The sequence below is a fragment of the Molossus molossus genome, unplaced genomic scaffold (assembly GCF_014108415.1).
Source record: "Molossus molossus isolate mMolMol1 unplaced genomic scaffold, mMolMol1.p scaffold_m16_p_1, whole genome shotgun sequence".
Classification (NCBI taxonomy): domain Eukaryota; kingdom Metazoa; phylum Chordata; class Mammalia; order Chiroptera; family Molossidae; genus Molossus; species Molossus molossus.
Window position 1 is genome coordinate 242,778,374 of NW_023425344.1, and position 16,685 is coordinate 242,795,058.

Here is a 16,685-nt window from a genome sequence, read left to right on the forward strand (position 1 = left end):
GTCACTGTCGGCCATGACAGTTATGTCAAGGGCTATGTCAAGACTGAGGTAATGGGGTACAATGGGGACACCCTTAGGAGGGGCCCAGAAAGCCCAAAACCACATGTCTGGACACTGGAATAAGGACTCCACCTGGACACCAATCTGAGTGGGACCTCCACTCCTGGTGGGCTATAAGAACTCAGAGCTCTGACCACCCAACGCTCAAGCTGGGCTGTACCACAGGTCACACTCGGAGCCCTGCCGGACTTCCACTCCACAGGACACTGCAGCCACTGTAGCCACCTGGCTTGAGACCAATGTCCGTCTCTCCACCTGCAGATGCCACCAGGGACCAAGACTTTACACTGGATGCTGCTCTGCTCGATTCTATCTCATAAGCTCCCTCTCTGTGTAACCTGTGTGTGACTCTACTGGCTTATTGGGGAGTCTCCCTAATAAACCTGGCATTGTGGAAAGACACAATGTGTGTGACTCCTTTTTGGATGTTCCCTTGCTCACTCTGGTCTCCATTCATGTCCTTACTGTGGATCTATGACCCAACATGATTATTTGGTAAACAGTTCCAAACATCTTGCTGATCTAGTCTTTGATTAAAGTGGGTAGCCTAGCAAAACCTCAACTCTGATTGACTCTGATCATTCACTTTGTCTTGTCTATTCCAGCAGCTGAATGTTACCAGAATGGGAAAAACAACTGCACAGTTGTGCTGTTTGCTCTTTAAGTTGCTGGCCAAAGACCTTAGGAAGGCACTAGGCACTACCTATCAGTCCTATTTTTTTTCTTAGTAGGCTGTTTGCCTTTCCATCTGAGATTATTTCACATCTCCCCTCCCTCTACCTGCTCTCAGCTGACAATCTCACCTCATTCTTCAATTAGAAAATACCTGCATGTACACTGCTGTGTTTCCTATTATACGGAATAATTAGCCCTGCTCTCATCCGAGTCCTTCCCTGTGCTCTGGATCCCTCTCCCAGGGATGGCATTCCCCTTTCTGCCCTGCGTCATCAGTGTATCACTGATGCACCAGTCCAGACTCTCCCGACTTAAAAGAAGCTTCTCTGCATCCCACAATCCCCTACAGCCACATCATCATTTCTATGCTCCCCTTTCACAGCAAATTTCTCAGAATATCTGTCCATAAATGTGTCTCCATTTTCCATTCACACCACCAAATCTGGCATCTTTCTCCAGCAGATCACTAGAAATGCTTCCATCAAGGTCACTGACCAACCTCTCTTCAACTTAAGCCAATGGAAATTTCTCTGGCCTCAATTTACTGGAAATTGCAGCATTCAACAAAATTAACTACCACTTCCTCCTTGAAACACCCTCCTCTCCCCTTCTGTCAACCCTCTCCTGGTTTTCCTTGTATCTAACTAGCCAGTCTTCAATCTCCTTGGCTAATTCCTCTTGCTCTCCTCAGCCTCTAAATGTGGCAGTGCTTTTCAGCAGGACTTGTTTTCTCTGTGGTATGCTCCCCAGTCCCATGGCTGTAAATACCATCTGGTCTCTGACAGAATCGCCCTTGATTCCTTCGTTTACTTTGTTTCCCACACCTAATCCATCAGTAAGTCCTGCATTTTTACTTCCGTTACATTTCCCACATTTTCCTCTTCTCTCCAGTCACCAAGATCGCTAATTAGTTTGTATATTTTCCCTGCCTCACATTTATTATCTCAGAGACATTGTCTCCACTTCAGTTATACCTTATGATTTCATTCTATTTCCCTCAAAAGACTTAGCACTCTCTATTATAAACTTGCTATTTACTGATTTCTTCGCTGTGTCCATTCCCTTCTCTCTTCCTAATCCCGACATTAGAATATGCACTCCATGAAAGAAGAGACTGTGTCTATTTTGATCCCAGTTATAGTCCAATATCTTCACAGTGCCTAACATAAAACAGTGGTCAATAAATGCTTCTTAAATAAACGAATGAAGCATGGCTAGTATTAAATGAGCTTTAGTGCCCTTACCACACCATTAACAGTTACCTATTTATGTGCATTTCCTCTTGCTTGGGAGATGTCTCTGAGTGCAGGGCTAGGCTTGATCTAATTTTACATCCTTACTATATTAGCACATGTCTTGCTTTTAGTGATTTTTCAATAGATAGATAGCTGTTGAAACAAGTTAAAATTAAAAATATATTGACTTAGTGTTCCTATTTGTAAGGTAAGAGAAGTACAAGATACTCATTCCCTATTTGGTGAAAAATGTGCATAAACACAGCTTTGGAAAGGAGCTAAGGAATTCTCCCTGCCAAAAGGCTTCTTGTGTCACAATGCTTCCCGGAGGGGCGCCACATTTCACAGGCGTCTGGTGGCTGAGACACCATGGACCCGAGCACCTGTGGTTTGGACCCACACACTGCACAGCAGAAGGCAATAGTGAACTACTGCTGTACTTTCTTTTCTTTTTATATCTTTCATTTTATCTAAAAAACCTTTGATGAGACAGTCCAAAGTGAAACATGAGAAAGTGCTGAAAGATGAGACTCCCAGGTCGTTACTGGGGAAAAGCAGAGAACAAGCACAAATAGCCCTCTTGCTAATGACGCAACTAGACCAAAGCCAAAAGGACATCACCGGCTGAGCGCACCAAGGCAAGTACAAAGCTGCAGAGCACACATCCTCAGAACGGAATATAAGGAGCACGAACCAAGGTCAACTAGAAATCGTGAGGGAAGAAATGGAACGTCTAACCATCGGAGTGCTTGGTGTTAGCAAACTAAAATGCACTAGCATGGGACACTTCCAGTCAGGCAACTACTAGTGTTCTACTCTGGAAATGGCAAACTCAGAAGAAATGGAGCGGCTTTAACACTGAGGCAAGACATGGCACAGGCAGTTAGGGCCTGCACTGACCCATTCTATCAGTCAGACTTCCAGGAAACCTGTTAACATAGCCATCATTCAATTCTAGACTCCAACTACAGAGGCTGAAGAAGATGAAACTGAAAGCTTTTACACAAGCACCCAAGAATAAATTAATCACACCCAAACAACACGTTGATAACTACAGGTGATGGGAACGCAAAAGCAGAATCCAATGTCGGCGAAATATTTGGGCTTGGGATTAGAGATGAAGCCGGAGATTGGCTCATGGATTCCTGTGCAGCCAACAACTTGTCCATCACAAACATGCTTCAAACAACTGGTGACCATACATGAGGACATCACATACGGCCAATACAGAAATCAAACAGCTGACGCGACTGCAAGCAGCAGATGGGAAAGCTGTATTTCTCTCTGCCAAAATAAGACCAGGAGCAGATTGTGGTCCTGACCACAAACTGTTAACATCAAACATTAAAGCTGAAGAAGAGCATTACAAGAACCAAAGTACCAAAATATAAGGTAAATAACCTCCTGATGGATTTAAAGGCCACATTAAAAAAACTGTTCAAGCGCTGGCCAGTTTTGCTCAGCGGTTAGAGCATTGGCCCGCGGACCGGAGATTCCAGGTTCGGTTCCCGCTAAGGGCACGTACCTCAGTTGCCGTTTGTCCCCGGCCCCGGTTGGGGTCGTGTGGATGGCAACCAGTCAATGAGTCCCTCTCATGTTGATATTTCTCTCTCTTTCCCTTTCTCTCCCCCTCAAGATAAATAGAAAAATATCCTAGGGTGAGGATTTAAAAAAAAGAAAAATCAGCAAGAGTAAAGATGTATTATTAGAGACCAAGCTAAGATCATCTCCACCTTCACATTCCCAATTACTATGTACAGATGTGAAAGCTGGACAGTGAAGAAGCTGATAGAAAAAAATTAATTCATTTGAAAGATGGTGTTGGAATAGAACTCGACTAAAACCTTGGATGGCTAGAAGATGAACAAGTGGGTCCCAGAACAAATTAAGCCTGAAACATCATTAGAGACAAAAAATAACAAAACTGAAGCTCATCTTTGCGCTCATCATGAGAAGGCAGGGCTCTTTGTAAATGGCAATAATGCTGGGAAAAAAGAAAGCAGCAGGAAAAGAGGAAGACCAAATATGAGATGGATTGACTCCATAAAAGAAGCCATGGGCTGCCCAGCCAGTGTGGCTCAGTGGTTAAGCACTGACCCATGCACCAGGAGGTTGCCAGTTCAATTCCTGGTCAGGGCACATGCCCTGGTTGTGGGCCTGATCTCCAGCAGGGGGCACGCAGGAGGCGGCCAATCAATATTCTCTCTCATCGATATTTCTATCTCTCTCTCTCTCCCTCTTCCTTCCTCTCTCTAAAATCAATAAAGAAAAAAATATATATTTAAAAAAAAGAAGCCATAGGCTTGCACCTACAGGAGCTGAGTGGGCTGTTTAGGACAGGAAATTGTGGAATAACTCATTCACAGAGTTGCCAGGAGTCAGAGCCCATGCAATGGCAGGTAACACACGCACCACAATTATATTAATAGACTGATAGAAACTCTTTTCTTCTCAAATCTACCTTACGTCCCACTTTATTTAAATCATGAAGTGAAAACAGAGTACCTTTCAGACAGAATTGAATGAGTTCATGTTAGGACATTTTTGCAGACACTCTGATTCAACACATGAAAAGTATTTTTATAACAACTGCTCAGAATATGATAAAGCTATATCTTTATTAGATGTTCATTACTTACTGATATCTCAGTCGTATATAGGATGAAACACTATGAATTCAAAGGAAGAGTTCTTTGTATATCTAAAAAATAAAGAAATAAGAGTCTAATGAATGCGGCATAGTGATTTACTTCAGTTTTAATCATGCTATTTAATTTCTGTCTTGCTCTACGATGAACACCATGAGCAGCAACAAATAGTATAATATATGGATCCTTTTTTAAAAAAAAAACTTGTCAGCCCTGGCCGGTGTGGCTCAGTTGGTTGGAGCGTAATCTTGTGCGCCAGAAGGTTGCTGGTTTGATTCCAGGTCAGGGCACATACCTAGGTTGCTGGTTCCATCCCTGTTCGGGGCTCGTATAGGAGGCAACTGATTGATGTGTCTCTTTCACATCAATAGCTCTCTTTCTCTCTCTCCCACCTCCCTCTCTAAAATCAATTTAAAAAAAAGAAAGAAACTTGTCATAATTTTAGAAAGCTTAAGCCTACATAAAACACACAGGGTGAAGATAATAAAAGATAATCCGGCCAGTGTGGCTCAGTGGATTGAACATAGTCCCATATACTGAGAGGTCCCAGTTTGATTCCTCGTCAGGGCACACGCCCAGATTGCGGGCTCAATCCCCGGTAGGGGGCGTGCAGGAGGCAGAGGACTGATGTTTCTCACATTGGCGTTTCTCTCTCTCCCCCTTCCTCTCTCACTAAAAAAATCAATAAAACATTTTTAAAAAGGTAATAAAAGATATAAAGACAAAAGTACTAATATACCAAATTGGTTATAATTAGGCGCTGAAATATGCAATTTAAGGAATTTTTTTGTTTTTTTAAATTGACATTAGCTGATGTTATTGAAAATCATAAAAAAGGTGGAATCTTAAATTATTCATTAAGGATTGGTAGGACCTGGGCAGAAAGAGACCAGAGAAAAAGTATTCAAAACAATAACATGATCAAAGGCACAAAACAAAAAATTACAGCTGCAAGTGAAAAAACTAGCTTGGCATATTAATAGGAAAGGGCCTTCCTGGCCCGTGTGGCTCAGTTGTTGAGCGCTGACCCACGCACCAAATGGTCACCAGTTCACGTCCCAGTCAGGACACCTGCCCAGGTTGTGGGCTCAATTCCCAACAGGGAGCGTGCAGGAGGCAGCCAATTGATGTTTTTCTCTCATGGATGCTTCTATCTCTCTCTCCCCCTCTCCCTAACTCTTTAAATGTCAATAAAACATGTTTTTTTTTTGGGGGGGGGGTGCATTCATCTTCAGAAAGAGCAGGAGGAAGAGAGAAAGCGAAACATCGATGTGAGAGAGACACATCGACTGGCTGCCGCCCACACAACCCCAACCGGGGGCTGGGGTCAAACTGTAACAGCAGGACTACATTCTAACCGCTGAGCCAAATCAGCCAGGGCAAAACATGTTTTGTTGTTGTTGTTGTTTTTAAAAAGGGCCAGATAGTGAAAGGCCTTGGAAACTTTGGACCTAGTTCTACGGGCAAGAGAGAAATATTTTAAGATCCATTACCAAGTAGGAAGATGACATGATACAGGTAACTGTATTTTAGGAAAACTGGCTAGTGTTATGATTGATGGAAAGCACAGAAAGTCAGATCACCCGAGGACATGCTTAGAAACAGGAAGGGTGGGGGCGGGGAGGGGGATGAGAGAAACATCAATTAGTTGCCTTCTGTATGTGCCCTAACCGACTGGAGACAGAACCTGAAACTGGACATGTGCCCTGACCAGGAATCAATCCGGCAACCTTTCTGAACACAGGACGATGCTCAACCAACTGAGCCACTCCCGCCAGCTGGGCTTATTTATTCTTTTGAGGCTAAATTTCTTTAGCCCCAAATGTACTGTTATAACTCTAAGATGTGTTTGATTCCTTTTTTTTACTTCTTTCTCAACAGTCTGTTACCAACTCCTGGTTATTTTTCCCTCAGAATGCCTTGCACACATATCCTTCCCTTTCTAGTCCTACTGCCAGTACCTTAACACAGGGTTTCTGTGTCCTCCCCTCCAGTCTTTCCGCCCTTATCTCAACTTCAACATTCCTGCCAGGTTAATCTTCAGAAACACCCCTGCACACATTATCCCCTGCTCAGAAATCTAGGAAGGCTCCCTACTGCTTGAAAAAACAACCGAAACCTAAAAGCCTTCACTGGCAATGGAGAGTACCAGCAAGCTGCCCTGATTGTTCACCATCATCTCAAGACCCAACTCAGCGGGGAGGAGGGGGTCAATGGGGGACAAAATGGGGACATCTGAAATACTTTCAACAATAAAGATTAAAAAAAAAAAAGACCCAACTCAAATTCTATCACTAGTCTAGACTACGACAGTCTAGTCCAACAAAAATATGAGGCAAGCCACAAATGTAATTTTAAATGTTTTCACAGCCATATTGAAAATTTTACAGGCGAAGTAAGTTTTAATATATTTTTATTTAACCTGATATACCTAAAATATTTCAACATGGAATCATTATTAAGTTATTGAGATATTTTACTTTTTTTTTTTTGGATTAAGTCTTTGAAACCCAGTGTGTATTTCATATTTAGAGCACATCTCCATTTGATCTAACCACAATTTCAAGTACTCAACAGCTACACGTAGCTCCTGGCTACTGTAATAGCACAGGTCTAGACTCTAAAATCAATGCTTCCCAATGCAGAGCACTGTGTTCTGCCACTCCTAAAGTGCAGGTTGGCACCACTCTATTTTTATGAACATGTCTTAGGCTTGATTTTAATGGTATCACCAACCATTTAGTCTCCCAGACAAAAAACCCTGGAGTCATCCTCTTACCACCAAATTGGCTGCCAGTTGAGTCCTATTTTGACATTTTAGAAACGTCTGACATCCTTTACTATTCTACCTCAGTTGAGGCACTTATTACCTTACCTGAATGATTGCAATTTCCTCATCTATTTTTCCTGTTCCAACTTGATCTTCCATATAGCTGTCATCCTTTTAAAAAACACATATACTCATGCCCCCTCCTTGTGCAAAGTATTCACTGGCTTCCTACGAACTACTAAATAAAATTTCAAAACTTGTCAAATCTTTGCATTCCTGTGCTCCATCCAGGAATGACCTCCTCTTGAGTCTAGTAAATTGCTTTTGACCCTTCATGACCCAGCTCAAATATTTACTCCTTAATAAAGCTTTTTGGTGTCCTCAGGCAGTTCTTTCTTTTCACCTAGCACAAAATGGACACACAGAATATTTGTTGAATACATACTGAATGCATAGGTGAAGAGTAAAAGTGATCACCTTTGTGTGGCCAATACCACGCACAGCACTTAAAGCAACATAAAGGTGTACTGAGGTTAAGAATGAACGCTAACTACATCATACATTTCTTCTGGGCAGCGAGCGATTCTGATCATACTACTTCACTGCAATTATCTATCACAGTTACTTGCTCTCTCAATAATAATCTGCATGTTGATGACAACTAAGAAAAACTCTGCAAAATGCAAGGGAAAAGGGGATCTCAGTGCGGAGTCTCTTCCAGGTCAGCTCCAGAGAAGAACAGTGGTTTCCTACCAGGATCAAAGGGTTTGTAAGTTTTAAAAATTAAGAGATGGGCCCTGGCCGGTTTGGCTCAGCGGTAGGACCAGAGAGTCACAGGTTAGGTTCCCACTAAGGGCGCGTACCTCGGTTGCGGTTTGTCCCCGCCAGGGTTGGGGTGTGGGTGGCAGCCACTCGCACATGATGCTTCTCTCTCTCTCTTCCTCCCACTCTATCTGAAGATAAATGCAAAAATGTCCTCCGGTTGGGATTAAAAAAACAAAAATTAGGAGATGGGCAGTTGATAACTCAGGTTCGCCAGGTCACAGGACACCAGATTTGCCAGGGTTATGGCTAGTCTGACTTCCTGTCTCCTGAAAACCCTGTAAAATAGGTTGACTGTGGCTGGGGAGCAGGAGACACGGAGGGCCGAGAAATTTTTAATTAAAAAGGACGCCTACTTTGTTCCCAATGCTCAGCCTACTGGTCTCTCAACCCCAGAGGACGGGAAAACCCAGAGGGAGGAGACTGAGAAGCGGGAGCCACGAGGCGAAGGAGCCAAAGCTGGCGGCGGACGCACGCCGCCTGCGCGGAGCCTGCAAGGGCAGAGGGAAGCAGAACAGGGAGGGGAGGAGGGCGAAGGAGTGAGTCGTCCGGACTGCCACAGAAAGCCGAGACCTCTACCCCCTCGGAGAAGTCACTTCTCTTAACTTCGCTGAGCACTTCTGCCAAGAACGACCAGGACAGTTGCAACCGAAACCCGGGAGCACGTCCCAGCAGAGCCTGGGTGGGAGTTGGAGCGGGCTCTCCGGAGCGCCAGGACGCCCCCTCCCCCATCCAAAGGCTCCCTCTCTCCCGCCCTCACTTGCCTCGTCAGTCCTCCCCCAACGCCGTCCACTGCCCTTCCCAACCCCTAGTCGAATCCAGGTTCAAGAGCAAGGAAAGCTGACGCTCGCTCAGCAGCAGCCGTAATGACCAGCCAGCAGCAGCAGCTCCTCAGTGGCGGCCGCCATTTTGAAACTGGAGTCGAACCGCTGGGGCGGGGACACCCAGGGCGATACCATCTTCGGGTTGGGGTACAGGCGAAATGTAGGAAGGCGATGGCCCTTACACCAAGTCTAATCACCTGGGACCTAAGTTTTAGTTTAAAGTAATTTGTAATATATTAAAGCTAACGTAAATGTGAGAAGAGTCGAATGTGAAAAGAAAAAAGAGTTATGGTTTCGCAGTGCCACCCCTGCCTTGGAGCGGGCACGGCGAATGGAGTGTTCCTAGGCCTCGGCTTCCGCAGGCGCAGGAGGTTGGACTTGCCGCTGCCCTTGGTCGTGGGGTCGTTGCTGCCACCGAGACCGCAGGTGGGTCCGGGCTCGAGGGCGGCCGAGGCTCTGCGGGCCACCGTTGTGCAGGTGGGGAGGGTGCACCCCTAGGAAAGCCCTGGACGATGGAGTGTGGGGTGTCTGGGTCTCGCCGGGCCCGGCCTTTCCGAGCTTCAGAGCGAAGGAGACGGGAAAAGGAAAGGGAGGTGGGGTTTCTCTTGATGGACGGCTGGGCTCACGTTTGCCGTCTCGGGGCTGTTCGAAAGGGTGCCCTGAGGCTGTCGTAACTGGGAAACGTATTCGAGACTTCGCGGGGGCCGCCCCCGGCTGGACCCCGATGCTGGGCTGCTGCAGGGAGGGAGCCTGTTATTCTTGCACGTTCCAGCGTCTGTCTTTCTCGTTGCTCACAATTGGAAGCCAGTCTCGCTCTCACTTGTACACCTCAAACCCTCTTGTGCCGACCATTCCACAAAATGTGCACTTTTAATAGTATTATTTACTTTGTGCTTGGTTCCTGGGGTATATGTGTCGTGAGGACAGGTGACTTCAAGGAATTCCATTTCTCTGTGCATCCAGCACTCTTTTTCCATCAGTTAAATCGACACTTTTTGATCAATACATATAAAGTGCTGTAGGGACCAATTAAAAAATAGAAATAGACATATATTTAAAATTTTAAGTACCTTTATTTTTCCAACGTGAACTCGGAGTGACTGACAAAAATACGCACCAGATAGTTTATTGGAAGAGACAGTAAGGCACAAATAAAGAGCGAGCCAGACTGCCTATTAATCCCAGCTCTGCCACGTACTGCATCTGTGACTTTTGGCAAGTTGATTGTCCCTGGATTGCCTCATCTGAAAAAAATATATCTACTGCATTGGGGACATTTGATCAGTTGTATGATTCCTTAAATCCATAAGAAAAATCAACTAGCTTCCCTCCCTTGCCCCCCCAGGAATACCATAGCTACTCCCAATTCTGAAGTAAGAGCAAAATTTTTCTTGAGTCTTTATATGAAGAAGACATTAATACAGGGTGGGCAAAGGTAGGATTACAGTTGTTTGTATAGAAAATATACAGTAAATAAAAAATAATAATACAAGAATAAACTGTGTTTTGCATACTCAACTGTAAACTTACTTTTGCCCACCCATGTGTGTACAGTGCCCTCGTGGGCACCCATGTGAATGTCACTCTTCATCCAAAGCTAGGCTTGTCTCATTGGAGCCTGTCCCAGGACGTCTACCTTTTCCCACCCTTTATAGTCTTGGGCTGTTGACCAAGAGCCTGAAAGCCTGTCTGTGCTCCCGCTCCTGTCCATTCTCCAAGGAATCATGCTAGCTCGGTTTTTATGTCCATAAATCTTTGTCTTCCTTGGTCATCCACTACAGTGAAATAAGCAGGAAAAATGATGTTCAGTGCTGCTCTCCCAAAGTCCATTAAATTATAGGTTTTACAATGGTAATGTGAAATACCTCTGGGACTAAGATTTGCCATTTACTTCTTAGAGATGAAATCAGGCTTCCTTCATGGCGGGTGAGTCCAACTCTAGATTTTATTTTACTTATTTTTAAATTTTTTTAATATATATGTTATTATTATTGATTATTTTTTTCTTAAGAGAGAGGAATGGAGAGAGATAGAAACATCGATGGGAGAGAAATATCTATTGGCTGCTCCTGCACGCCCCCCTACCTAGCTCCAGCCTGCAGTCTAACCAGGAGTCCAACCAGGGGGCGTGCAGGAGGCAGCCAATCAATGTTTCTCTCACATTGATGTTTTTCTCTCCCTTCCTCTCGCTCTCTAAAAAAAATCAATAAAAAAAATTTTTTTTAAAGAAATATATAAAATTAGTTGGTGACTAAACTGTAAAATATTACACCATAATTTTCTAGATCAGTGACATGCAGACAGGAACCTTCTGTAATATTACATTCTATAAAAGACAGTATATTAGTATAGTCACACCTCACATCACATTAGTGTGCTTCATGGTATTGTATTTTTTACAAATTGAAGGTTAGACACTCTACCAGCAAAAGGACTATGACTTGCCCTGGCTGGTTTGGCTCAGCAGTTAGAGCATCGGCCCAGAACTGCAGGGCCTAGGGTTTACATTACCATTGTAGAATCTATAATTTAATGGACTTTGGGAGAGCAGCACTGAACATCACTTTTCCTGCTTATTTCACTGTAGTGGATGACCAAGGAAGACAAAGATTTATGGACATAAAAACTGAGCTAGAATGATTCCTGGTCAAGAGCGTATACCTGGGTTGCAGGTTTGATTCCTGGCCCAGATCAGGGTGGTCGGGGTTCTGTAGGGAGGCAACCAATGGATGTGTCTCTCTCACATCGAAGTTTCTTTCTCTCTCTTCCCCTCCCTCCCTCCCTTCTACTCTATCTAAAAATAAATGGAAAGATATCCTTGGGTGAGGATTAACCAAAAACAATGTGTGTGTGTGTGTGTGTGTGTGTGTGTGTGTGTGTTTATTGGGATACTTGCTTTATTTTGTGGTCTGGAACCAAACTCGTAGTATCGCCAAGGAATGCCTGTAGTGCAATTTTTAGCTTAATGTCCATTTCCTAACCCAGTGCCTTTAAATGGGAGTGAGTGATTCAAATCTGAGAAATGAAGAATTAGAATGTGTAAGTGTGAGAATCGGTGCCTTAGAAGGAGAGGCAGGAATTCAGTCTACACAATCCTAACACAATTTAGTGCTAAACACTTCTGTTAGCAGTAATGTATAGTCATGTACCGTATAAGGACGTTTCAGTCAACAGCAGACAGTGTGGAGGATGGTAGCCCCAAAGATAATGATGGAGCTGAATTTCCTGTAAGAAATGGAGGGATGTGTGGTTCAGGAGGAATGTTTTCTCTCTGCTGGAGTAATACCTGGGACTTGTCAGGAGGTTCCCAGTCACTCACAGCAGCTCGGTTTGGAGTGCAGGGATGACACCCCAGCCCCAGCACTGCACTCAGAGGGCGCTGCACCCTCCCGGATGGAGCGCCAAGGTCTTCAGACAGCATTGCTGCGAAGTCTTTGTTCAGCACCTGAGACCCTGGACAAGGACACGGGTGCACAGGAGCTGCCTGAACAAGGATTAAGTGCCTCTGCCAGTTAGTAAAGCTTCCTGTGCAGTCTGGAATCACTCCCAGGTTGAGTGAGGTAACGTGTAGGTACGTTTTATTTCTTCCATCAGTTCAACGCCAGAGAGAGCCCTTTGTGCCAGATAGGGTCAGTGGAACCGAAAACAAATCTCCAAAGTCAAACTGTTACGTCCTCAGGTCTATATTCTGTCCATGTTAAATGCCTTTTTAAAAATTTTGTTATTTTTTAAATCCTCATTTGAGGATTTTTTCCATTTTATCTTCAGATAGAGCAGGAGGGAGGGAGGGAGGAAGAGAGAGAGAGAAACATCGATGTAAGAGAGACTCATCGATTGGTTGCCACCCGCATGACCCCAACCTGGGCCAGGGACGAACCGCAACCATGGTACAAGCCCTTGGCCAGAGTCGAACCTGGTACTCTTTGGTCTGCAGGCGGACGCTCTAACCACTGAGCCAAATCAGCCAGGGCTTAAATGCCTTTTTTATGAATTCCAGAAAGTTCCTTAATCTGACCACTGCTCCAACATGCAGTAGCCGAAACCTCATTGCCATGACAGTCCCCTGTGTTCCTTTATCCTCCCATCTTGATTTCTTGTTCCTGCGGACCCTCCAGCCGCCTCTCACTCTTGACAGTCACTATTAGGGTGAGCTTCACTTTCCCCGGCCAGTTTCTCCTCGGCATTTCTCATCAGTCCAGCCCACCTCCCTGTTCATGGAGCAGCACGGACAGCTTCCAGGTTCTGTTTCTGACCCTGTCAGAAGGAAGCAGGGGAAGGGCTTATGGGACAGTGTTTATAAAGTCTACAGTAGTGTCCAGTAGTGTCCTAGGCCTTGACATTCACTCGCTCACTGCCTCACCCAGAGCAGCCTCCAGGCCTGCAAGCTCCATGCATGGTCAGTGCCCTGCACAGGTGCACCATTTCTTATCTCACCATTGTTTTACAATTGCCTGCTGTTCAGTAGAGTAACATGCTGTACAGGTTTGTGGCCTAGGAGCAGTAGGCTAGACCATCTAGGTTTGTGCAAGTGTACTCCATGATGTTTGCACAACGAAATTCCCTAAGGATGCATTTCTCAGAATGTATCCCTGTCATATGACTGAATTCTCTTTCTAGGGTGTCATCAGTGTCTTCTCAGCCATTCTCTATGAGTTATTCATTTTAGATTCATGCACACAAGGATGTATTTTGATTTAATGTTTATGTTCAAATTTTTACAGAAAATTGACAATTCAACTATGATGTTATTGAATTAGTCAAATTTATTTTCCATATGATGACTTTTAGTTCTCATATTCCTCCTCCTCCTCTGCCTTTGGAAACTCTTAGAACTTAAAAGCTCTTAAGGCCTTGGCCGCTTTGGCTCAGCGGTTAGAGTGTCAGCCCGCGGACCAGAGAGTACCAGGTTCGGTTCCCGCTAAGGGCACATACCTCGCTTGCAAGTTTGTCTCTAGTCCCCAGTTGTGTGGGTGGCAACCACTTGATGTGTCTCTCTCATGTCGATGTTTCTCTCTCTCTTCCTCCCTCTCTCCCTCCTGCTCTATTTAAAGATAAATGCAAAGATGTCCTCGGGTTAGGATAATAAATAATGCAAAAGAAAAAGCTCTTAAGTACCATAAAGATCAGTTTGGGAGCAGTCTGAGAGGCACTGTGATCTAATGTAAGGCATCCAGAGCTTTGGAGCAAACCTGAGTTTGAATTCCAGCTCTGTACTTAATATCTATTTGAGTTAAGCTTCTTTCTTATGTATAATGAGGATAGATATAGTTGTTTCATATTATATAGATTATACTGTGATGTCTCTGGTACCTATTAGTCATTTTATAAAAGTAAGTTCCCTTCTCGCCATGTCTTTTGTAGAGTCATTTAATTGTCATTCAAATCTACTGTGATATTACTGAATTTTTGTTTGTTTTTTAAATCCTCACCTGAGGATATTTTTCTATTTATCTTCAGATAGAGCAGGAGGGAGGGAGAGAGGAAGAGAGAGAGAGAGAGAAACATCGGTGTGAGAGGGACACATCGACTGGTTGCCACCCACTCAACCCCAACCAGGGCCGGGGATGAACCACAACTGAGGTACATGCCCTTGGCTGGAATCAAACCCACGACTCTTTGGTCCACAAGCCGATGCTTTTTTAACTGTTGAGCCAAACTGGCCAGGGCTATTTTTGTTTCTTTATTTCTCTCATATTTTTTCATTTCCTTTTAAAAATTAGTTTTTGGCTTTGCACAATGGTGGTATATATAACCAGTGAGGTTTATTCTAGACAAGATTGTTGCTAATTGAAAATATAGCGTTCAGTAATTATAGCTTTATCTAAAGAATCCTGCTTCTGGCAGAATAGTATCATTCTGTATTTGTTTTAGCATTGTGAGAGGTTCTAAAATTATTTTACACATATAAATGTTTTAAGTCAATACTAGGTGGGTACAAATACTCAGGTTTTCCAGGTAGAATTTATATTCTCCATTTCTCTGCACTATCTCATCAGGTCACTGATAAAGCTAGGAAAAAAGTTAATAAACTGTCTTTAGTGCATCATAATTTTTATATTAATCATTGTCATCTACATCTTTATCAAGTAGATTTTAAGTAGTACACGACATTCCTATGCCAAGCAAATTTAAAGAACCTGATGCTTTTAATATCTATTTCTATGTTCAGGGCTATCATCCTGTTTCAGATGCAATTTAAAAGATATTTCAAAGACAGTTATATTTCTGACAATTTTTTTTTTTTTTTTCCTAGCAGTCAGGATGAATTTGATTCAGATTGTGCGTGACCACTGGGTACATGTACTTGTCCCTATGGGATTTGTCCTTGGATGTTATCTAGACAGAAAGAATGATGAAAAGCTAACTGCCTTCCGGAACAAGAGTATGTTATTTAAAAGGTTAGTTTGGGCATATTTTTAAACCAACAATTAGCCAGATTTTGGAAGTTTTCTTAACATCATATACGCCAAAAATAAACAGAAGGGGTAACTGCCCTTACACCAAGGACTTAGATTTAAGTGATATTATTTTGTAGTCTTGTTTGTTGTTTAATACTTGCATACAACTGTATGATTACATTTGGAATGTAAACAAATCTTCAGTTTATGAACAGGCTACTTCATATACAGCTTTCACATATATTATTATGTACTGTCCTACTTAAGTCATGGGGTAGCTGAAATAAATGGTGCTAATAGTGGCTTGGTGCTCTGTTCTCAGCAATACAGCCTGAGAGCTTTAGACGTGGTTGAGTGACCAGATGGCAATAGGTAGCTGCCTGACTGTTGTGTCTCTGAAGATGGCTCCTCTGGCAGCAGAGAGAGTTAGCAAGATGGTGTCTGCCCCTGGATGTGCAGTGGGTAGGGGGACACTCAAGGGACAAGAGAACTGAGCAGCACTCACAGGCATTATAGAGGAAGATATAGTCAAGGATTTCAGGAAAGATAGCATGAGCTGGGAAAGAGCTAGAAACATCAAATGAACTCAGTGAGCTTTCCTAGGAAGATAGACTAAGAAATTGCAGTTTCATCTGGAAACAATTGAAAAGGTAGTAAAAGTTGAAAATCCTGAGAGAATAGAATGACTATGTTGAATCAACAGAAGATCTTTTAAATGGGTTAATTTAATAGAATATAAAATATTGAGTTTATATTATGCTGATTTTTCTATTTATCCCCTCATAAAAGTTGTGTTTATACTTTTTCCTTTCCTTCCTTTTTTCTTCCCACACAGGGAATTGAGACCCAATGAAGAAGTCACCTGGAAGTAAAGGAGTAAAGGCTGTGGCTGAATTACAGAATGTTCACAGTTTTTTAAATTGAGAAAAATAAAAACACATTTAATTTGAACAATTTGGACTGTGGTCCTTTTAATGCTGAAGTAATCTTTCACATTTCAAGTAATAGGCACACTAGCTTTAAAAATAATTCCTGAGTGCCTGATTGTGTACCTTGACATTAACTTTGCAATGAGCATTTAATTTGCTGGTACTTATTTTAGACCACAGTAATCACTCGTGTCTCCAATTTTTTCTTCATATATTTTTCAGAAAAAATTTTTTTCAAACCATGTGCTTCAAAGGAGCTTTAAAAGGATGATGCTAAGATTTTACTTGTAATAAAAAGAAATGATCTATTGATACAACAGAGAT

At 43.2% G+C, this 16,685-nt stretch overlaps 2 protein-coding genes across 7 annotated transcripts in view; one reads left to right on the forward strand and one right to left on the reverse strand.

Annotated features, from left to right (window-relative positions):
• CPSF2 (cleavage and polyadenylation specific factor 2) overlaps window positions 1-9,127 on the reverse strand; it is a 33,983-nt gene extending 24,856 nt beyond the window's left edge. The window contains exons 1-2 of one of the 3 annotated variants that reach the window (XM_036271652.1): window positions 8,975-9,127; window positions 4,610-4,671 (exon numbers count right to left, since the gene is read on the reverse strand). The gene's annotated coding sequence lies outside the window, so the exon portion shown is untranslated. Of the gene's footprint in view, window positions 1-1,997; window positions 2,124-4,609; window positions 4,672-8,974 lie in introns of those variants that run through there. The other 2 variants (XM_036271661.1, XM_036271670.1) reach the window with 2 other exon arrangements.
• Window positions 9,128-9,335: 208 nt separating this feature from the next.
• Window positions 9,336-16,362, forward strand: NDUFB1 (NADH:ubiquinone oxidoreductase subunit B1). 4 transcript variants are annotated; one of them, XM_036275562.1, is made up of 3 exons: window positions 9,336-9,460; window positions 15,291-15,432; window positions 16,268-16,362. In XM_036275562.1, exons 2-3 carry the CDS (start codon window positions 15,296-15,298, stop codon window positions 16,302-16,304), a joined length of 174 nt encoding a protein of 57 aa, XP_036131455.1. In that variant the 5' UTR covers window positions 9,336-9,460; window positions 15,291-15,295; the 3' UTR covers window positions 16,305-16,362. The 4 variants fall into 4 exon arrangements, with proteins under 4 accessions (XP_036131455.1, XP_036131448.1, XP_036131463.1 ...); XM_036275555.1 differs by having other exon boundaries at window positions 9,356-9,460; window positions 15,288-15,432; XM_036275570.1 differs by having other exon boundaries at window positions 9,408-9,511; window positions 15,288-15,432.
• The last annotated feature ends 323 nt before the right edge of the window (window positions 16,363-16,685 follow it).